The 20,399-nt window shown below is 41.9% G+C and overlaps 1 protein-coding gene across 5 annotated transcripts in view; it reads left to right on the top strand.

Annotated features, from left to right (window-relative positions):
• OCA2 (OCA2 melanosomal transmembrane protein) overlaps nt 1-20,399 on the top strand; it is a 361,224-nt gene that overhangs the window by 128,277 nt on the left and 212,548 nt on the right. For 4 of the 5 annotated variants that reach the window (XR_011498067.1, XR_011498069.1, XM_044763429.2 and 1 more), the window contains 4 exons: nt 6,128-6,260; nt 12,106-12,253; nt 14,536-14,593; nt 17,241-17,349. Coding sequence is in view for 3 of the 5 variants with exons in the window: in XM_044763429.2 (XP_044619364.1) it covers nt 6,128-6,260; nt 12,106-12,253; nt 14,536-14,593; nt 17,241-17,349 (448 nt within the window). In the remaining 2 variants the exon portion in view is untranslated. Of the gene's footprint in view, nt 1-6,127; nt 6,261-12,105; nt 12,254-14,535; nt 14,594-17,240; nt 17,350-20,175; nt 20,354-20,399 lie in introns of those variants that run through there. The other variant, XM_070497112.1, reaches the window with a different exon arrangement.

Raw genomic sequence — 20,399 nt, 5'->3', positions numbered from 1 at the left:
GTTTATTTTTTCTTTTGTTTCCCTTGTCTGAGTGGACATGGTATTTGAAAAGATCCTTTTTAGTTCACTGTCAAAGAGTGTACTACCAATATTATCTTCCAGGAGTTTTAAAGTTTCAGTACATATCATCAAGTCTTTGATCTATTTTGAGTTTATTTTTGTGTACGGTGTGAGATAGTGGTCTACCTTCATTCTTCTGCATGTGGCTGTCCAGTTTTCCCAACACCATTTATTGAAGAGACTGTCTTTTCTCCATTGTATGTTCTTGGCACTTTTGTGGAAGATTAGCTGACCGTAGATGTGTGGTTTTATTTCTGGGGTTTCAGTCCTGTTCCATTGATCTTTGTGCCTGTTTTTCTACCAGTAGCGTGCCATTTTGATCACTATAGCTTTGTAGTACATTTTGAATTCAGGGATTGTGGTACCTCTAGCTTTGTTCCTTTTTCTCAGGATTGCCTTAGCAATTTTGGGTCTTTGATTGCCCCATATGAATTTTAGTATTCTTTGCTCTATTTCCGTGAAGAATGTAATTAGGATTCTGATAGGGATTGCACTGAATCTGTAGATTGCTTTGGGTAGTCTGGACATTTTAACTATGTTTATTCTTCCAATCCATGAGCAAGGAATCTCTTTCCATCTCTTTAAGTCATTATCAATTTCTCTCCATAATGTCTAATAGTTTTCTTTGTTTAAGTCCTTCACCTCTTTGGTTAAATTTATTCCCAGGTACTTAATTTTTTTAGTTGCAGTTGCGAATGGAATTATATTTTTGAGTTCTCTTTATGTAAGTTCGTTATTGGAGTATAGAAAAGCAACTGACTTTTGTAAGTTGACTGTGTACCCTGCAACTTTACTGTAGTTCTTAATTATTTCTGTGAGTTTTCCAATGGATTTTTTGGGGTTTTCTATATATAAGATCATGTCATCTGCAAACAGTGAGAGTTTCACTTCTTCACTCCCTATTTGGATTCCTTTTATTCCTTTCTCTTGCCTAATTGCTCTGGCCAAACCCTCCAGGACTATGTTGAATAAGAGTGGTGATGGTGGGCATCCTTGTCTCATTCCTGTCCTCAGGGGGATGGTGCTCAGTTTTTACCCATTGAGTATGATGTTGGCTGTGGGTTTGTAATTTAAGGCCTTTACTATGTTAAGGTAATTTCCTTCTGTCCCAATTTTTTAAGAGTTTTTATCATAAATGGCTGTTGGATCTTGTCAGATGCTTTCCATGCATCTATTGAGATGATCATATGGTTTTTATTCCTCAGTGTTGATTGGTTTGCGAATGTTGAACCATCCCTGTGTCCCTGGTATGAATCCCAGTTAATCATGATGTAGGATCCTTTTGATGAATTGCTGAATTCGGGTTGCCAAAATTTTGTTGAGAATTTTTGCATCTGTGTTCATCAGCGATATTGGCCTGTAGTTCTCCTTTTTTGTGCTGTCCTTGTCAGGCTTTGGTATCAGAATGATGTTGGCCTCGTAGAATGTGTTAGGTAGTGTTCCATCCTCCCTAATTTTTTGGAATAGCTTGAAAAGGATAGGTATTAAATCCTCTCTGAAAGTTTGGTAGAATTCCCCAGGAAAGCCATCTGGTCCTGGGGTTTTATTCTTTGGGATGCTTTTGATGGTTGTTTCAATCTCTTTCCTTGTGATTGGTCTGTTCAGATTATCCGTTTCTTCTTGACTCAGCTTTGGGAGGTTGTAAGAGTCTAAGAATTTATCCATTTCCCCTAAGTTATCCATTTTGTTGGCATATAGTTTTTCATAATATTCTCTTATAATCCATTGTATTTCTGTGGAGCCTGTTGTTATTTCTCCCCTTTCTTTTCTGATTTTGTTTATTTGACCCTTCTCTCCTTTGTTCTTTGTAAATCTGGCTAGGGGTTTGTCAATTTTATTTATCTTCTCAAAGAACCAGCTCTTTGTTTCATTGATCCTTTCTACTGCCTTTTTTGTTTCAGTAGCATTTATTTCTGCTGTGATTTTTATTGTTTCTCTCCTTCTGCTCACTTTGGGCTTTGTTTGTTCTTCATTTTCTAATTCACTTAGGTGTAATTTGAGATTGCTTATTTGGGAATTTTCTTGTTTGTTAAGATGTGCCTGTATTACGATGAATTTCCCTCTTAATATGGCTTTTGCTGCATCCCCTATGAGTTGGTATGGCATGTAATCATTTTCATTTGTCTTCAGATATTTTTTATTTCTTCTTTAATTTCTTCAATGATCCATGGCTTGTTCAATAGCATATTGTTTAGTCTCCACATCTTTGTCCCGGTCTCAACTTTCTTATTGTAATTAATTTCTAGCTTTATAGCATTATGATTGGAGAAGATGCTTATTTTTTCAATTTTTTTAAATTTGTAGAGGCTTCTGTTGTTTCCAACCTATGGTCTATCCTTGAGAATATTCCATGTGCACTTGAGAAGAATGTGTATTCTGCTGTTTTTGGATAGAGTGTTCTATATATGTCTATTAAGTCCAACTGTTTTAGCTTTTCAGTTAATTCCACTGTTTCCTTGTTGATTTTCTGTTTGGATGATCTGTCCAATGATGTGAGTGTGGTTGAGGTCCCCTACTATTATTGTGTTATTTTCTTCTATTCTATTTTCTTCTATTATTGTGTTATCTTCTTTTAGGTTTGTTAATAGTTGCTTTATGAACTTTGGTGCTCCTGTGTTTGGTGCATAGATATTTATAAGGGTTATTTCTTCTTGATGGAATCTCCCTTTGATCATTATATACTGCCCCTCTTTGTCTCTCTTTACCTGCCTTTTCTTGAAGTCTACTTTGTCTGATATAAGTATTGTGACAGCTGCTTTCTTTTGTTTGGCATTAGCTTGGATTATTGTCTTCCACCCCTTCACTCTGAGCCTGTATTTGTCATTGGAGCTGAGATGTGTTTCCTGGAGGCAACAAATTGTTGGATCTTGTTCTTTAATCCATCCTGCCTTCTGTGTCTTTTTATTGGAGAGTTCAATCTGTTTACATTGAGGGTGATTATTGATGTATGAGGGATCAATGCTGTCATTATATGACTCTTTTCCAGTTTTCTTGCATTTCCTTTGTTTCTTGTCCCATGTGTTTTGGTCTACCCATTGAATTATGCGGTTTTTTAAGGTGTGTTTCTTCGTTTTTTCCTTATTTCTTATTTGTGTCTCTGTTGTGCTTTTTAGTTTAGTGGCCACCCTGAAGTTTGTTTTCAGAATCTCGTGCATAACATAGTCCATTTTCTGATGGCCTCTTATTTCCTCAGTCTAAACTGTTTCAGTCCCTTTCCTCCTCCCCTCCTAAGTTGTTTTTCTCATATCTTAGTCAACTTTTGTTGTGAGTTTGTGGTTAAAGTAACAAGATTGTCTTTGTTTTTGGTGTTTTCCTTCCCTTTAGCCTAATGCTATAGTTGAGTATTTGCTATCCTATTCTGATTCTGTCTATCATTTGTCTACTTATTCTCTGTTTTGTGACCCCCTTTGTTCCTTTTTTTCTTTTTTTTAGGTATGAGGGCCTTCTTGAGGATTTCTTGTAGGTGTGATCTCGTGGCTACAAAGTCCCTTAGCTCTTGTTTGTCTGGGAAAGATTTAATTTCTCCCTCATATCTGAAGGATATTTTTGCTGGATAGAGTATTCTTGGCTGAAGATATTTATCTTTTAAAATTTTGAATATGTCACTCCAGTCTCTCCTAGCCTGTAAGATTTCTGTAGAGAAATCTGCTGAAAGTCTGATAGGGGTTCCTTTGTAGGTTATTTTCTTTTGCCTTGCTGCCCTGAGTATTCTTTATTTGTCATTCATTTTTGCCATTTTTACTACTATATGCCTTGCAGTAGGTCTTTTTACATTCACAAATCTAGGAGACCTGAAAGTTTCCTCCACACACATTTCCCTCTAATTCCCTAGATTTGGGAAGTTCTCTTTTATTATTTCTTTGACCACACTTTCTGCTTCATTCCCTGTCTCTTCAACTTCTTGAATACCTATAATTCTTATGTTGCATTTCCTCATTGAGTCGGATATTTCTTGGACACTTTCTTCATTTCCTTTTAGTCTCATTTCTCTCTCCTCCTCTGTCTGGAAGCATTTCAATATGTCTATCTTTGGTTATGCTGATTCACTCTTCTGTGTTGTCCTCACGAACATTCAGGGAATCCGTATTTTTTTTTATCTCTTCTGTTGTGTCTTTCATCTCTAATATTTCTGAGTGGTTCTTTATAGTTTCAATCCCTTTTGTGAAGTAGCTCCTAAACTCGTTGAATTGTTTCTCTATATTCTCTTTTACCTCATTGAGTTTTTTGATGATAGCTATTTTGAATTCATTGTTGTTTAGTTTACTTATTTCTGTGTCCTCAGGGCTGAATTCTGGGTGCTTGTCATTTTCTCTCTGGTCTGAAGATTTGATGAATTGCCTGATGCTGGAAGGACGAGTCTTTCCCATTGTGATATTATTCGCTTGCAGTTACAGCCTATCGCCACTGGGTGGGGGTCGCGAGCCACATATTCTGAGCCTCTGCCTTCAGCCGAGATGGCGTGGTGCAGGTCAGAGGAGGGGCGCTTTCTCCTGTGTGCAGTCCCCGGTTTCTGATCCGCTGTTCCTATCGGGTCTCCTGGGGCTTGGCTTGATGAAGTCACCCCTGTGTGAAAGCTTTCATCCTGTTAAAGGGCTTCCCTATAGGCTGCAAGGGCCCTAGGGAGCCCTGAGTGATCCTGCGGACCCATGACCCCTCCCCCACTCTTTCCCTCCTGGAGCCTCCTGCAGCAGTGACCACAGTCTTTTGGGGAGGGATCAAAGATCTCTCTTACCCTGTTCCAGCTTCTCCAAGGGGCACTCCAGCCTCTCTGCCCTCTGTCGTGTGGCTGCCGTGACTCTCTGAGGATTTTTGTGCTTTTAGGATATTTTCCTTTGGAATGTGGTTGCTCCTTTTGTACGTTGGAGGGGAGAGTGTCTCGGGAAAGCTTACTCTGCCATGATGCCGATGTCACTCCAAATAAGTTAATTTTAATAAACAACAATTAATATAGTTGAAATCACTCCTTCCAACTCAGGCTTTTGGAAGGTGATCTTCTTGACTCCCTCCTTGGGCATATCTCATGAGATCCTTTCTAACATCCCATGGGACCTAGCCTCCCACCTGCAATGTGAATGCCTCCCCTGCAGCCTCCAGTGCAGAGCTAGACTGACCATGTTCTGTGAAACCACTCTTGCTTCACCCCTGTGGTCCCTCATACCCTGGGGTTTCCCTCACACTTGTGCTTGATCATTGGACCTCTGACGTCCTTTAGTGGCACCAGGGGTCCATGAACACTACAAAAAAGCCTTGGAGTTCTCACCAGTGAGAAGCTGTTTCTCACAGCCAGCTTCATGCAGACAGTAGCCTCATCTATCATACTAAAGGTGTAAGCACAAAGTTAATGAAAGAACAAAACCAACCAATGATGCTGTTGACTTATTTCCTGACATATTAAACCTAATGGGGATTTTACCCAACAACAAAGATGTCACAGCAGCTGACCATGGCAAATAGCCCTACAGACAGGCAACGGAGGAGTGAGGAGGAGAGGGCTCCTGCCTGGGATACTTGAGGCTAGTCAGGACCCTCTGGGCAGCCACAATCCTGATGGCCACTGGGCACCCTGCATAGGGCTTTGCTCTCCAAGCATGAGGATGCTCTTTCAAATTGATGGGAGGGGCTTATGTGAAATATTTAAAAAACCCAATTTACCTTGAAATGGGCAAATATTGCAGCATCGTTTTATGTTTTGCTCCCTCTGTTTTATTTTCATTTTGGGGGAATGTGTCAGTCCACTGGTGAAGGTAGACCCAGCCAAGGTTGGGATTACATGTGATGGCATGTTTTTGTTTCCTCCCAAATTTGTTTGTCAGTTTAGGTAAGAGTTGGTTTTTCGACATGAAAGAAACAAACTTCAGACGTTTTTAGAAGTTTGGAGAAGAGCACCTGTTCTTCTGTAAGCTTTGTGCTGCACTCCATGGTCCTTGAGCTAACGCTGGCCTCCCATGCTTGGGCTCGGCACTTAGCCCTCTATGGATTCCTGATGTGGGGGGATCCCTGAGTGGGGACTACACCTGTGCAGAGGACAGGCTTATCTGTCATTTCATGTCTCCTTTCCTATCTCCAGGGCTTGGACTTCGCAGGATTCACAGCACACATGTTCGTTGGTATTTGCTTCGTTCTCCTGTTCTCCTTTCCACTCCTCAGACTCCTTTACTGGAACAAAAAGCTTTATAACAAGGAACCCAGTGAGATTGTCGGTGAGTGTAAGCACCTCATATGGCCTCAGAGGTTACTACCACAATACTATTTTTTCTCGGGGGAAGTTGCCACAAAAAGGCAGGAGGTTTATCACACGTAGAACATCAGGGAAGTATCAGTGAGTGGATGCTGCCCACTCAGTATGTCTCTATCTGCTTTCTGGTACACAATATGCTTTAAATCCATGAGCCATGCCTCTTTAGTTTTCTGTACAGTGAAATGTGGGAAGCAATGGCCGCTGTATACAGCTCGCATGTCATGACATCTTGACAACATCACACGCATACAATACAAATAGCATAGCTTATAGACTGTGGTGTTCTATTATGTTGTAGTTTGAGATTAAATGTGACTACAAAAATGGCAACATAATCCAGCACAGGGGATAATATACCATGTTAGTCAAGAGTGTATTGGGGGGCTGGCCCTGTGGCTGAGTGGTTAAGTTCACGTGCTCCGCTGTAGGCAGCCCAGTGTTTCGTTGGTTTGAATCCTGGGCACGGACATGGCACTGCTCCTTAAGCCACACTGAGGCAGTGTCCCACATGCCACAACTAGAAGGACCCACAATGAAGAATATACAACTATGTACTGGGGGGCTTTGGGGAGAAAAAGGAAAAAAATAAAAATCTTTAAAAAAAAAAAAGAGTGTATCGGTGGGCCACCCTCTAGCAGGAAGAGGGATTGTGGCCATCTTCTGGTTTTGCATTTTCCCCACTTAAAAATCTTAGTAGAAGTTTTATTGAGAATATCACTGACCAGGACATATTAGAAGCAATAGATTATTTCGGAAACAACCAGCCTCTCCTTGGCCAGGCCTTGTGTAGGACTCTGTGCAGGTTGCCTCGGTAACAGAATGCATCTGGGTGACAGGAGCACAGTGATGAAAGTGCATTTCTTCCTCTCTTGTTTCAGCTGACGTGGTTCACACGTGTCCTCACAGAGCTTACAGATTGTGTGTTTACCTCTCTCATCCTGTCTTATTCCTCTGTCCTTGTGTTGTACATGACTTCAAGTTTTCTTTATTTTTGGTAGGATAACCAAATCCCATTTCCAGATGAATAGCTGAGGATTTAAGCATGTTCTTGCCAGCCCTTCTGCTAATCAGATGGTATCTATACAAGGAAGATTTTCCTTTCTTTCACGTGTGACTTTTGTCTTCAGAATTTGACTATTTTTGTTCTAGTTAGGAAAACATTGTCTTATATACCTTCTCAATAGTCATCTGTATAAAACAAGCTTATTCCTAGTAAGATTTAGTTACTTGCTTCTGCCAGGTAAATTGGATGATAAGCAGAAATTTCTATTTTAGGCCATATTTATCTACTGAATGCACAAAAAATTGGAGTGCCTTGTGGATATAAAAATGGTACTTTAAACACAATCAAGCAACAGGAAGTTCCCAAGGCAGTCCCTCAGCCTAGACCTAAGTAAAGGCAATGTAAGTATAGGACAAGTGACCACACTGCCTGTGCTCCACCTGCTTACTGGGGACAGGTATCAGCATGGGCCCCACCAAATAGGTCCTGAGCTATTGGTGGTAAGCCTAGTGCAGGGGGGCTGTAGGGAAAGGAGGATGAGGGCACAGGTGCTAGGGGCCAAATGGGAAAGTCCTTTTGGTAGCAGGACCATGAAAGCTTCCTTCTTGGAGCATAGTTTACTTCATTGGAAGAGGATTGCATTTTATTGATAGCATTGATAAATCCTCACCCCTTGGTGGTCTACAGAGCAGAACATGTGCCTTTCTTGAGAAAAAAAGAGTCCCGAATCCTGCTGTCCTTTTACAGCTTTATAAAGAACAGAACAACTACAAGTGATTCCATTATTTCCTTATTTTGAAGAAAAATTTAATCAATGCTTCCTTTTTTTCTTTTAAACAAAGAGATATTTTTGGCAATGAGATGCCTTGATCCACTTTTGTCATTGGCTAGTGTATTAGTTTGCTTAGGCTGCTCTAGCAAAATGTTATAGACTGTGTGGCTTAAACAACAGAAATTTACTTCGTTACAATGCTGGAGGCTGGAAGTTCAAAATCAAGGTGCCTGCAGGTTGGTTGTCAGTGAGGAAGGATCTGTTCCAGGCCTCTCTCTTGGCTTTTCAGTGGCCATGTTCACATGGCATGCTCTGTGTGTGTGTCTGTGTCCATATTTCCTCCATCTATAAGGACACCAAGTCCTCTTGGATTTGGGGGAACTTAATAACCTTATCATAACTAATTACACCTGCAGTGATCCTATAAGATCACATTCTGAGGTACTGGGGATTAGAACCTCAATACATGAATTGTTTTTTGGGGGGGACACAATTCAACCCATATCAAGCAGTTAGAGGTATTCATAATGTTTTATCATCAACTAGTAAATGGAGATTATGATCACAATGGATAATCAGCAATCACAATGGATAATCTGTCTCTTGAAGCTTGTGTAGGCACAGCTGCACCTCAGTGGACAGCTGAGCAGTTATCTTTTCCAGTTGTGCCAGCTCTCCACAACCTCCCTGGTGATCATAATTGTTATATGTGTAGATTATCAGTCCTACTCCCAGGAATTTTGTGCTGTTAATAAGCTTTTCTGGAGAGTCTTATCTTGAGATGAATTTAGGATACATGGATTTAGAAGAATAGAAAACAAATCTGTATAATCAGTTCCTCCACTCTTCCTGAGTAAGTAGCTGAGAAAAGCTTTGAGTGAAGTGGGAGGGGATGGTTGGAAGTAGAAGAACTTGGATAATGCTGAAACCCTATGGCACTGCCAAGACAGGCTGTAAATCAGCAAAGAGCAGGCTGTGCAGAGTCAGGGTGATTGCTCTGGGTCACTCTTGGGTGTAAGGACCTCCAATTTTGGGTTGCTTGATGTAACTGCAGATTCCGCAACCACTGAATATTTGAAAGGAGAAATCCATCTATCTATCTATCTATCTATCTATCTATCTATCTATCTATCTATCTATCTATCTAATCTATCTATCTATCTATCTATCTATCTATCTATCTATCTATCTATCTATCTATATCTCTGTTTATCTATCTATCTTCCTAGATAGATCAACTTAGACAGATCTGTCTTCCTAGAAGATAGGTAAATAGGAAGATAAATAGATTTCTTCTTTCTATATATCTATCTATTTAACTGTAAATATTTAGATAGATGGATAGCTTCTGCAGATAGACAGATAGGTAGGTAGGTAGGTAGATAGATAGATAGACAGGACAAGCAGTGTTTTATGATTAACCAGGGGTGGATTGGTAGGAAGTGACTCCAGTCAAAGGTTAGTGAGGAGCAATCAGAATCGGCAAGTGTGAGGAGATGAGACCTGAACAAGTTGGTGACTTCAGACAGGAACAAGTGGACCCTACAAGAACCACACCAGCATATCCTGAATTGCTCTTGTGGCCCAATACTTCCCTGGTTCATGATTTTAATGATATATCTTATATCGCTTTCTAGTTGTTGGAGATCTGTCCTGTAACTTATCAATTTATTTTTCTCCTTTAGCATCTAGCATGGTTTCTGGCACCTAGTACATGACCAATAAGGTTAATGCAGAGATATAGAGGAGAATGACATTGATAAGACCAAAATGACATTTCAGGCCCATATACCAGGAAGATTAATGATGTCATATAAAAATTAAGAACTTGAGAGGAGAGAGAGTTTTGTGGGGGAAGGTGGAATGTTTGTCTGTGAATTGCAGTACAAAATTCAGAGGGCAGTATCAAGTAACCCAGTGGGACCATGGTTTTAGAGCTTAGCAGAGGAGACAGGGTGGGGAAATGGCAGAGGAGGTGCAGAGGAAGTCCAGAAAATGAGGAGTGAATGTGCCTGGGTAAACTGAGTTCTGGGTGCTGGCAATGAGCTCCCTTCTCCTGGGAAAAATCTCTCTCAAATACATGCCCTCATAATTGATGATGTATTTCATTTCACAGTTAGGAAAACAAAAGTTAATGTATGGATTGAACTGGGTAGAGTAGCTTGCCCTATTTGATTTGGTGGAGTAGAAGGCAGCCAGGCTCTGGGTGTGCATGAAGGGCCTGAGGCTGCCTCTGGAGAGGACACCTGCAGAAAGGAGCCCTAGGGACCTGGAAGGCCAGCTTCACAGACATGGCAGTGGCTGCCAGTCATTGCTTCTCCAAACACAGATGTGGAGAGGAGTCCCACCTGTGCCCATGGGCCAGCCCTGGAGCCAAGCCATGCTCCTGTGTAGCCCTTTAAATTTGATCAGCTGTTTGGGAAAGTGTCCATCACCAGGATGCTTTGAAAGAATGGCCGGAAAATCTCAAGTACTTTATGGATGGGCTTTGAATGATATCCTGTACATAATGAGGTTCAGAGCATTGAGTGAAATACTGGCACTGTCTGAACCTTCACTGAAGCCTCGGCACAACATCTTCTCCTGTTCCCTGTCCCGGCATGGGGTTTTCATGCTCACATGTTAGAAGGCTAGTTCATTCGTTTTTATCCTCCTCCTCCTCCTCCTTTTTATATTATCATAACCTCATAGGGTGTTTAATGAGGTGTGAGACTTTCCAAAAGGAAATTACGGATCTGTTTCTCTGTGGAGACTTTTGAATTATTCCAAAGTTTCTTTTATTTTAGCAAGTTACAAAGTATCACTATGTACTGGATGAAAGCACAGTAAGCATCTTAGTTCTAAAGAGTTTTCATCTTTGTAAGGGTTACCCTTTAGAGAAACCACATGTCAACTGAGATAGTTTGAGTGCTCTTATACTCTGTGGTTCTCTCGTCTGAGTCTTGACTTTCTTCATTTACAGTCTGCCTCTCTATGCCAAGTTCATATTTGTTTTCTCAGTGTTTATAGTTAGGTCTGCCACATAGTAGGTGATCAACACTTGTGTGCTGAATAGAGGGAGCTTAAAAGATGGTGTTTTCCTTGTCATTGAACTCACATGTGCATGCTACCTCACAGGTCTTTGGATAACTGCCTGCCTTGCCTCCACCCTGAGCTAGTTGTCGAGTGCTCTAGTCCTGCTTGTAAGAGATCACTACCTTAATTTCATCTTGAATATTTGTAATATGTGGTGTAGTGCATTGCACATAGGTGATTCATGAAAATATTGTGCTTCCTTATTTTTTTTTAGTGGATATTCTGAGAAATTTATATAGTATCTTTAATGGTAAAATAGAGGTTAAATGAAAATTTTCATAAAAGATTTTAGTATTTTAGGAGCTGATGAATTGACAATTCATTTCTCTCTACTTTTCTATATCAGAAGGTGTCATAATTCATTGATGGGTGAAAATTTACCCCATTCTATTAATTGCACTATTTTATAAGATTGTCTACATCTCTCTCACCTGTGTCCTTTTACAGACACAAGTTCAACTTGGGAGGCCTGTTCAGGAGGGAGGGCTTTCCTCGTCTTCTGCTCTTACCAAATGCCCTTTCGGGGAGCCCCAGGCACCACTGACTGAGAACTACACTTGTATTTGTGATGTTCACTAGATCTGTTTCAAAGATTGGACAGTGTCTGGATTTGGGCCAAAAGCAGGACCTGAACTACTGGCTGCAAGAAGTAATTTGCTGGGAGGGGAAAGGTTGTTGGGTACTAGCTTTGATGTGTCTATTCAAGAATTTATTCTTCACTCAAAGAGGTGAAATTGCATTTCTTTGGATCCATGGTAATTTTTTAAAGTCAGCTTTGTCTTCTGGTCCCGTTACAATAATCTGAATGCTAAGAAACCACTGTTTTGGTTTGGCCCTTGGTTATCGCTGTGTCATCAGGTGCGTGTTTTCTGTTCTTGGAAGGTGGTGAGGGGAGTCGGGTGTTAGCTGACATCTGGGGTTGCTGGAGACTCACGCCTTGCCTTTCTTTTCCTACAGAACTGAAGCACGAGATCCACGTCTGGCGCCTGACTGCGCAGCGCATCAGCCCAGCCAGCCGTGAGGAGACGGCGGTGCGTGACCTGCTCCTGGGGAAGGTGCTGGCACTGGAGCGCCTGCTGGCCTGCAGGCTGCACACCTTCCGCAGGTATCAGGCCGGGCTGCTTGGGCCACTTGCTTTACAAAAGTGGTTCTCGTCTTTAACAGTTGTGCTCAATGGTTGGATTGTGTCAACAACCTATTTACTACCACCCCAGTAGTGTCCCAATGTCATACAGTGTACAAATCGAGTTAAATTCACTGTTCTTCAGAGTACTCTATGGTACTGCAAAATAGTAATGCTGGCTGCATGCCAATGAGTAAGTTTGGATGCCATACACTGTGCTAAGCCTCTTGTGGGGCATTATTTTATCCAACCCTCCCTTAGCTCTCTGGAATGGTGAGAAAGCTGAGGCTCAGAGAATTTGAACAACTTGCCCGGGATTATACAGCTAGGAAAGAGTGATGCTGGGGATTGATTCCACACTCAGCTGCTGCCTGTCACACCTCTGCATGTAATGATTGTTGCATAACAAGAATCAAAAACAGTTAATATAACAAGCTAATTTAACAAAATATTCTCTCAGTATTTGATTTTCAGGGAGCTCAAAGAACACCTGAGTCCTACTCAATTCACTTTCTGGAATTTGGTTTTAATCAAAGCTGAGACATAAAGGGAACCAACAAGTTGGTGAGATTTTCCTCCCGACTTGGACGAAGTGCTGAGTCCCAGCCTGTCTTCACCCTGAAAGCGCTGACAGGAAAAGCAGGGGCCTGATCCTTGGGGACACTGAGGCATTCCTGCAACGGAGTTGGGAACTGGGTGGAGATGAGAAGTCTGTCAAGGCAAGGGGAAATGTGAATCCTCGTGAATGCAGTGAGGATGATCTTACACGTTGCAGTTTGCTGAAACCAGCCCTGCGTTTCCAGAGAGTGGGCAATCAGGCTGAGGAGGAACCAGGTGCAGGGCCAGCACCGACTCTGGAAGGTCACACAGCATGGCTGTCTCCCGGCCTGGTCTGTTAGTGGAGGGAGAAGGCGAGCATGTGGAGACTTGCTGTATTCAGAGATGCAGCCCAGGGTGAGGTGCTCTCTCAGCAGCATCAGCTCAATCCCAGCCCAGGACCCACCTCCACCCTCTGAGATGCTGGAGAAGCAGGACCTGGTGTCCTCAGGCTATAGGAAGGCCCTGAGTTGCAGGCTGGGGACAGAATGACCAACTTCAATAACATGCATGGATCTTAAAAGTAGAAACTTTGTAAATTAAAGATGCAGAAGTAAATTTCCCTGAATGTATTTAACCTACTGACCTTCAAGTTTCAGCGAGCTTCATCTGGTCTGGGGTGTTAAAGATATATTGAGTGTATCTCAAGGTTACAAATGTGAAGAAACATGTGGGCTCAGAGATTCACCAAGTTTCTGCCAGCTCATCCTGTGCTGTGTGGATCACAGAGAAGGAAACTGGGGCCCAGAGAGGGCAGTGGCTTCACAAGGCCACACATCACTGAGGAACAGATTAGAATGAGGGCAATCTAAGGCAAGTGCTAACTCTGCTAGTCTTGTTTCCACATTTTCTTTTAACAAATCGTCCTCAGAATCATTTGCCTGGGTCTCCCGTGATTCCCTTTAGGTCTGTGTGGTCAGCTACCTTTGACACTTACTACACGTGAGTGCTCATTAAAACTAAATTCCCCCCCCCCGGCCCCCCGCCTCCCCCCCCCCACAACAGCTTCTTTTCCCTAATTGGTGGGGGAAAAAATAAAGCAGTAAAGATGGGCTGATAGAAAAAGTTAAAAATAAAAGGCCAGTTGGAACCAATGAGGGGACTGAAACAGAGATGGGAAGGTACCACGACCAGAAGAGGGAGGAGGAGGACATGAAAGAGCTTCAAAATTGATTTTCAATTGATAAAAGTTGCCACTAAAGCAAGTGGCATTTCTTTCACTGTTTTTTCTTTTGATGAGTTTAGTTGTAATGGTAACATATCCTCATTTTGAAAAACAAAATGAGAAAAGTAGAAAGTGAAAAGAGGAGAACAAAGGTGGCTTTTGGCCATTCCCCTTAGTCACACTTTGGCCAGTATTTCTTCGTGATGTGTCCTGTGCTCATGCTCACACGTATACTTGCACACACTTCATTAAACATTCCAGTCATTTCGTGTATTATTTTTCTTTGGAAATATGGAGTGAGCATCTTTCAAAATCTATAAACCCAGCTCCACTGGGCACCTTCTATGACTGGAGTGCCCCATTACGTGGCTGCATAAGGTGTCACATAGTGGATGGCGTCTGGGCCCGGAGCCCCTGCTAAACATGCTGCTGACTGCCACTCTGCTGATCTCACTGCGTGATATCACTAGGAAAATAGTGAGTCTGCCCTTTTCTCTTTTAGACAAATCTCACAAGAAGATAAAAATTGGGAGACCAATATCCAGGAGCTACAAAAAAAGGTATCATGGTTTCTTTTCTCAGGGATTTCTGACTCACCTCTTGAAGAAGAGAGTGATTCTTTTTCTTTGTTTCATATGAAGTTACTACTGGAAGTCGTTTATCTTTTTATTCCTGTAGTTGTATACAAGACATATGTTATTTCCAGGAGTTAATGGGGAAAATCATTTCTAGACATGCTAGGCTTATTTTCTCCAGAAGTTGAAAGTTAAAGTTTTTATGTTCTCTTTAAGATAGGGTGACCCCTTCTATGGTTAATGTGACTGCAGGACAGGTTGGCTGTACCTGAGACTCCTGCAGCCCTCACTGTTCCTGAAAGGTAGGGCCGTGGTTCCCACTGTATGGTGAGCAGATGGAGGCCAAGATGGAGAGGCTATGTGAGATGAACAGCTTTAGGGGCAGAGATGGGGTGTGTGTGTGTTCTATCATATGGCTCTTCCTTCTAGGGGCAAAGCTCATTTTGGGTCCTTTAGTTCATTTTCATGCTTTGGCGGACTCTCTCAGCCCATTGAGGACACATAGTGTCCCTCTCCCAGCTGAGAGAGCTCTGCTCAAGATCTGCTGGGAGTCATTTGTATCTTTGTGAAATTTCAAATCTGGGTAGTTTCTTTCCTAGGAAGAGATTGAATACCTACTCTTTAATCCTGATAGGAACATTTTGTCATTTTCTAAAGGAAATTTAGACAGTGGGGTCTTGGTGGGTAACACGTTCTTTGGGTCTCTCTTCCCAATCTCTGTCCCATTCAGATGGCTAGGGTTAGGAAAGAAAGGTGTGGCTACAACACTTTTCTGGGCCCCAGGTTTATACAGACCCTTCCCGCCTTGCTAGAACATGTAGTTCTGTCTACAAGTTAGGGAAGAGACTGTGTACCTCTCTGTGTACATAGTAGACAAGGATTGGGGAGAGGTGGAAGGGAGAGGTAAGGAGCTTGGCAATAGCCCTGTATTGCATCTAAGAGTTCTTACTGTGATAACCCAGAGAGTCAAAAGGAGAAAATTTGACAGACACTTAAAATAACAAATAAACACAAACTTGGGATCATCTCCACATATACCAGCCAAGCAGTGCTAGAATGTTCTTTGACCTGCCTGCTCCATCCATTTCCAATCCTGGGAATGGCCACGATAATACCCACTTTCTGTGATTAACATGGCTCCAGGGAAGGTTTGCAGTACCTCCCCTTACACCCACAGAGGTGCCATGGCCCTGTCCCCCTAATTCTCCATCATGGACTCATCTAGCAAAATTGGCCTTCCTTGGAGGTGGGAAGGGGAAGATGAATGGGGGCCAGCTGAGCCATGAGCCTTGGCAGTGCATGGGGAAAGGGGGCAGATGCTCAGGAGGTGGCCCCCATGGCCTGTGAGTAGGGGCCACGGGCTTCAGCCAGAGCCACTGCGACACGTAGGGATAGCTTGTAGTTTTTATGGCAGCAGCTTTAACTGTGTGACAGAGAAATCGAGAGAAAATATATATCTCTCTATCTCTATCTTTCTGTCTCTATACCTATACCTGTACTCTCTCTCTCTACTTTTATCTCTATCTCTACCCATATCTATACCTATGTCCTTATCCATACCCTCACTCATTCCCGTATCTGTATTTATATCTATACCTATGTCCATGTCTATATTCATATCTATACCTATATCTATACTCATATCTATATTTATATCTATATCTATATATCTATATCTCTATATCTATATATATCTAATTCTAGATAGAGATAGACATAGACAGACAAATGTGCTGTTGGGATCACACTTATGAAAGGAGACTGTGTAGTTGTCAGTTCACATGGTAGAGCATGGTTCGCACAGGGACCTGGTAAGGTGGGGCAGGATGACCCTGTTCCCATCTGTGCTTGCTTGTTGGGACCTCACTCCCTGCCCAGCCCCATACAGCCGTAGCCCTTTGCACCCTTTGGGGACCTTGCCCCATCTTGCCCTGTGGCTCAGGACCACTGGAAGGAGGTCTGCAACTCCAAGGTTAATGAAGATGCTGCATAGCACAGCATGCCTTCTGGCACCTCTCCTCACCCCTTGAATGACTAGGCAGGCTCCCACGGGTGTCATCTTGGTGCTTAAGGGACTGCTAAGTGCCTTATAGGGTCCCTGTGAGTATTATGTGACAGGACATGATAAAAGCCTTCAGCAAGAACATGTTAACTTCAGTGCTACCATGAGCAGGGGTTTGTGAATTAGGATGGAAAGTTGAACTAAAAGGCTGTGAGTGCACAGAACCTGGGGAAATGCATGTGTCTTGAAGGGCCAGGTCCCTGGAGGTTGTGTGTTGTTTCCCCAATGGCTTTGCCAACATCTCCCCTAACACTGGTGATAGGGCTGGGAACACCTTAATATCTCTGTGTCATTTTGAAAAGCTATTTAGTGAGGTGTTTTATAAAAGAATTGTACTGTATTTTAAATTTAGTCTGTTTATTTTTCATAGAAATTTTGAATGCTGTAATCCCAAGTTTGTACAGTTTTACTTGTAATGCATTACCTTATCACGTTCTTTTGAGTTCAAGATGTTATATTTTTTGTCATAAGGAGAAATTTGTAGTGATTCAAGTCATGTAGGATCATGGACACTTTGCAAGAATCAGAAGATTATATCAAGTAAATGAGTTCTGTTTTCCTCTCTCACAGCACAGGATATCAAACAGGATTCTGCTTGCCAAATGCCTGATGGTGTTGGGATTTGTCATCTTCATGTTCTTTCTCAATTCATTTGTCCCTGGTGTTCATCTGGATCTCGGTAAGTCTAATTTTTGGTCGCTTTTGTTGATAGGCTTTGCAATTGATGTCACAGTCCCGAAGGGAAGGTTTCAAAGCTTGTTCTCAGACACTGGTGAGGAGGGCTAAGATAGGAAGAAGGAAGCCTTTCTGCATTACCTTCCATTTTGTTTTCTGGAGAAGGAAGGGTAGAGGGAGATGTATCTCCAGCCCCTGCTGTCTCAGTGCCATGGGTCCTCAGGCCCTCCAGGGTCTAACATTAGAAGGGATATGGAACAGAGTAGATATTATCATCTTTATCATACTTGATAAGCAGATCTTTAAAGCGTTCCCTGAGAAGCACCCCTAGAAGAAACAGGAGGTAACATCAGCAAGGCCACAGTACTGCAGTTTTTGCAACTTGACGTGATGATTAGATGAGAGACTGTGAAAGGGCCAGAGAATTACAACAGGTCTACACAGCACCCCTCCTTATTCTACAGTACATCCCTTTTCCCCAGGCAGCAGACCCTGTTCTCCTACCTGCTGCCGTATGTTTCTCTTCCCTTACTTTCACCGCACTACAGCTCTCACTCCCCACTTTCTTAAGCTCTGTGTCGAGGTTGCAGGGCCTGACCCCTCCTGAGACATGGCCATCTTACACATTGAGCTAACCAGATAGCTTGTTAACCCCCACATCCTTCCACTCTCCATCAACGTTTTCCACGTTCCTTAGACTTTTCTTACTGATTTAACTATTTATCTCTATGGGGGCCTTTTTCAAAAGAAAACAAAACAAAAACCACTTCCACAACCCACCTCACATGAAAATATACATTTATGAGAAAGATTTGAGGTAGTGTCAAGGAGTATTTTCTTTAACCAAAAGCTTTACCCATGGTTTTCTTTCAAAAGTGAGCTCTTGGGGCCGGCCCGGTGGCACAGTGGTTAAGTTCACATGTTCTAACAAACTCTTTATCCACACCTGAGAGCTGATCCACATAGAATCCTGGTGTAATAACGAAGAATGCCAAAGCTAGAGTGGTAAAAATGTCATGAATTTTAATTTTTTTGGTGGGTTCCATCTAGAAATTGTTGCTGCAGACATAATGTAATTTTGACATTGTAAACCTATAATCACCATAAGAGTGTTAGATGGTCATCAGTAATATTGAACAACTACAATAAAATTGGTGTCTTGTGGGTAGAGGGGTTCTGTTAGGTAATTCTTTTGGGTGTTCACAGATTATTTTGTTTATTATTTGTTTCTAATTTTATTTGAGATTCCACTTTAAAAGAATATAGCATGCATTTTAAAAACTAAAAAGTATATGAGTTTGCATGCAATTTTGTTAGCATTTGGCAGTGATCTTTTTATAAATGACAATATGTTTAAAATTTAAAGTCACGTATTTAACTATATGGACTTTAAAAAATCTTGATTACCGTGAAACTTTTTATTTTAGCCTGAGAAGTTTACACTTTTTACTAAGCTATAACATCTGTTTTTGTGTGGTTATTGCATCTTTGCTTGAGGGGCTTATTTCTTTTTTGCTTTTAAATCTTCTTATGTTTTCAGTTAGGGTTTATGGACAAATAATTTTATCTGGGGATCCTGGAATAAATACATATATTTTCACATTCACCCTGATTGAAAAGTTAGGTGGACTAGGAGAAAAGTTTGACGACCATATATTTTAAGTGGAATACAATTTCCTTAGAGTTACAGTAACTCTTCTGAGGGAACAGGGGCAAAATCGATGTAAGATCTTCCCAGGGCTTCAGCCAATAAAGATGTGATTGTTCGTCTTTGGTGAAGTGCTGTTTTGAATGTGGTGTGCTGCATAAGTCGAACATAATACAACATGATGTCATATAACACAAGGTGATGTCACATCATACAACATGCACCATGCCACATGTGACATCATATAACACAATGTGATGCCATATGACAAGGTAGTCTAATATAACATTATGCACCATATAATACAATGTGACATCACATAATACAATGTAGTGTATTATAGATATAGGTTTATGGAATGCATGAAAAAACTTCTTGCTGGTTCTTATTGATTCCAACTTAATTATTGTGAGAATTTCATATGTGTTTAAGTCTGCCTGGGTTCCCCAGAGAGCAAAGCCTCAGGCAAAGTCTTGTGTGTGGATTGTTCATAGGGGACTGTGATCCCAGAGAAGAGAAGTGAGGGATAGGGAAGCAGAGTAGTGAAGGAAGAGAGCCAAAATAAGGCTGCGTTATCATCTGGTCAACATTATGGGCCTCTGGTTGCTGTATCCCATAGGATTGTCTAATAAGAAGTATGAAATGTGTCTCAGGTTGTCCATGGGGTTGCATGGGAGAAAGAGGGAGCATTTACCCAAAAGCTCCCATCGCCCATTGGTCCAAGTTTCTCCTTATGGAATGCCAACTTGTACATGCATTTGGCTGGTACATGCACAAAAGCCACACAACAGAGAAGCCTCAGTTGGGAAGCAGGTGTTGGTGCATTGGTTCAAGGGCAGACTCAGTCAGGGTGTACCTGCATGAGGACACATCCACACAGAGCTGGCCACTACCACAGGCTTCGGGTCAGAGACAAGAGAGCACCTAGGGACCCAAAGGTGTGCAAGAGGCAGAACAAAGTAAAGAAAGGAAAGTGAATAAGGGCCATGGTCACAATTCATGTGCATCTGGCAAAGAGATAATTCCCTAATGTGTAAGAAAGGATCTTTACCTCATAATGTACACAGGAAATAACTCGTTTGCTCAGTTATTACATCTGTAGGCCCACACTCCCTATGTGAAACTGTTGGTGCCAAGTATGTTTCAAAACTCAGATTTTCTTTCTTTTTTTTTTTTGATTAGCCCTGAAGATTGGAAGGAAGATTGGCCCTGAGCTAACATCTGCTCCCAGTATTCCTCTTTTTGCTAAGGAAGATTAGCCCTGAGCTAACGTTGATGCCCATCTTCCTCTATTTTGTATATGGGATGCTGCCACAGCATGGCTTGATGAGCCTTGCATAGGTCCATACTTGGGATCTGAACCTGTGAACCCTGGGCTGCTAAAGCAGAGCACGCAAACTTAACCA

The sequence above is a fragment of the Equus asinus genome, chromosome 2 (assembly GCF_041296235.1).
Source record: "Equus asinus isolate D_3611 breed Donkey chromosome 2, EquAss-T2T_v2, whole genome shotgun sequence".
In the NCBI taxonomy this organism is placed as follows: domain Eukaryota; kingdom Metazoa; phylum Chordata; class Mammalia; order Perissodactyla; family Equidae; genus Equus; species Equus asinus.
Note: the sequence above shows the minus strand (reverse complement) of the source record. Positions and strands in the feature narration are given on the sequence as shown.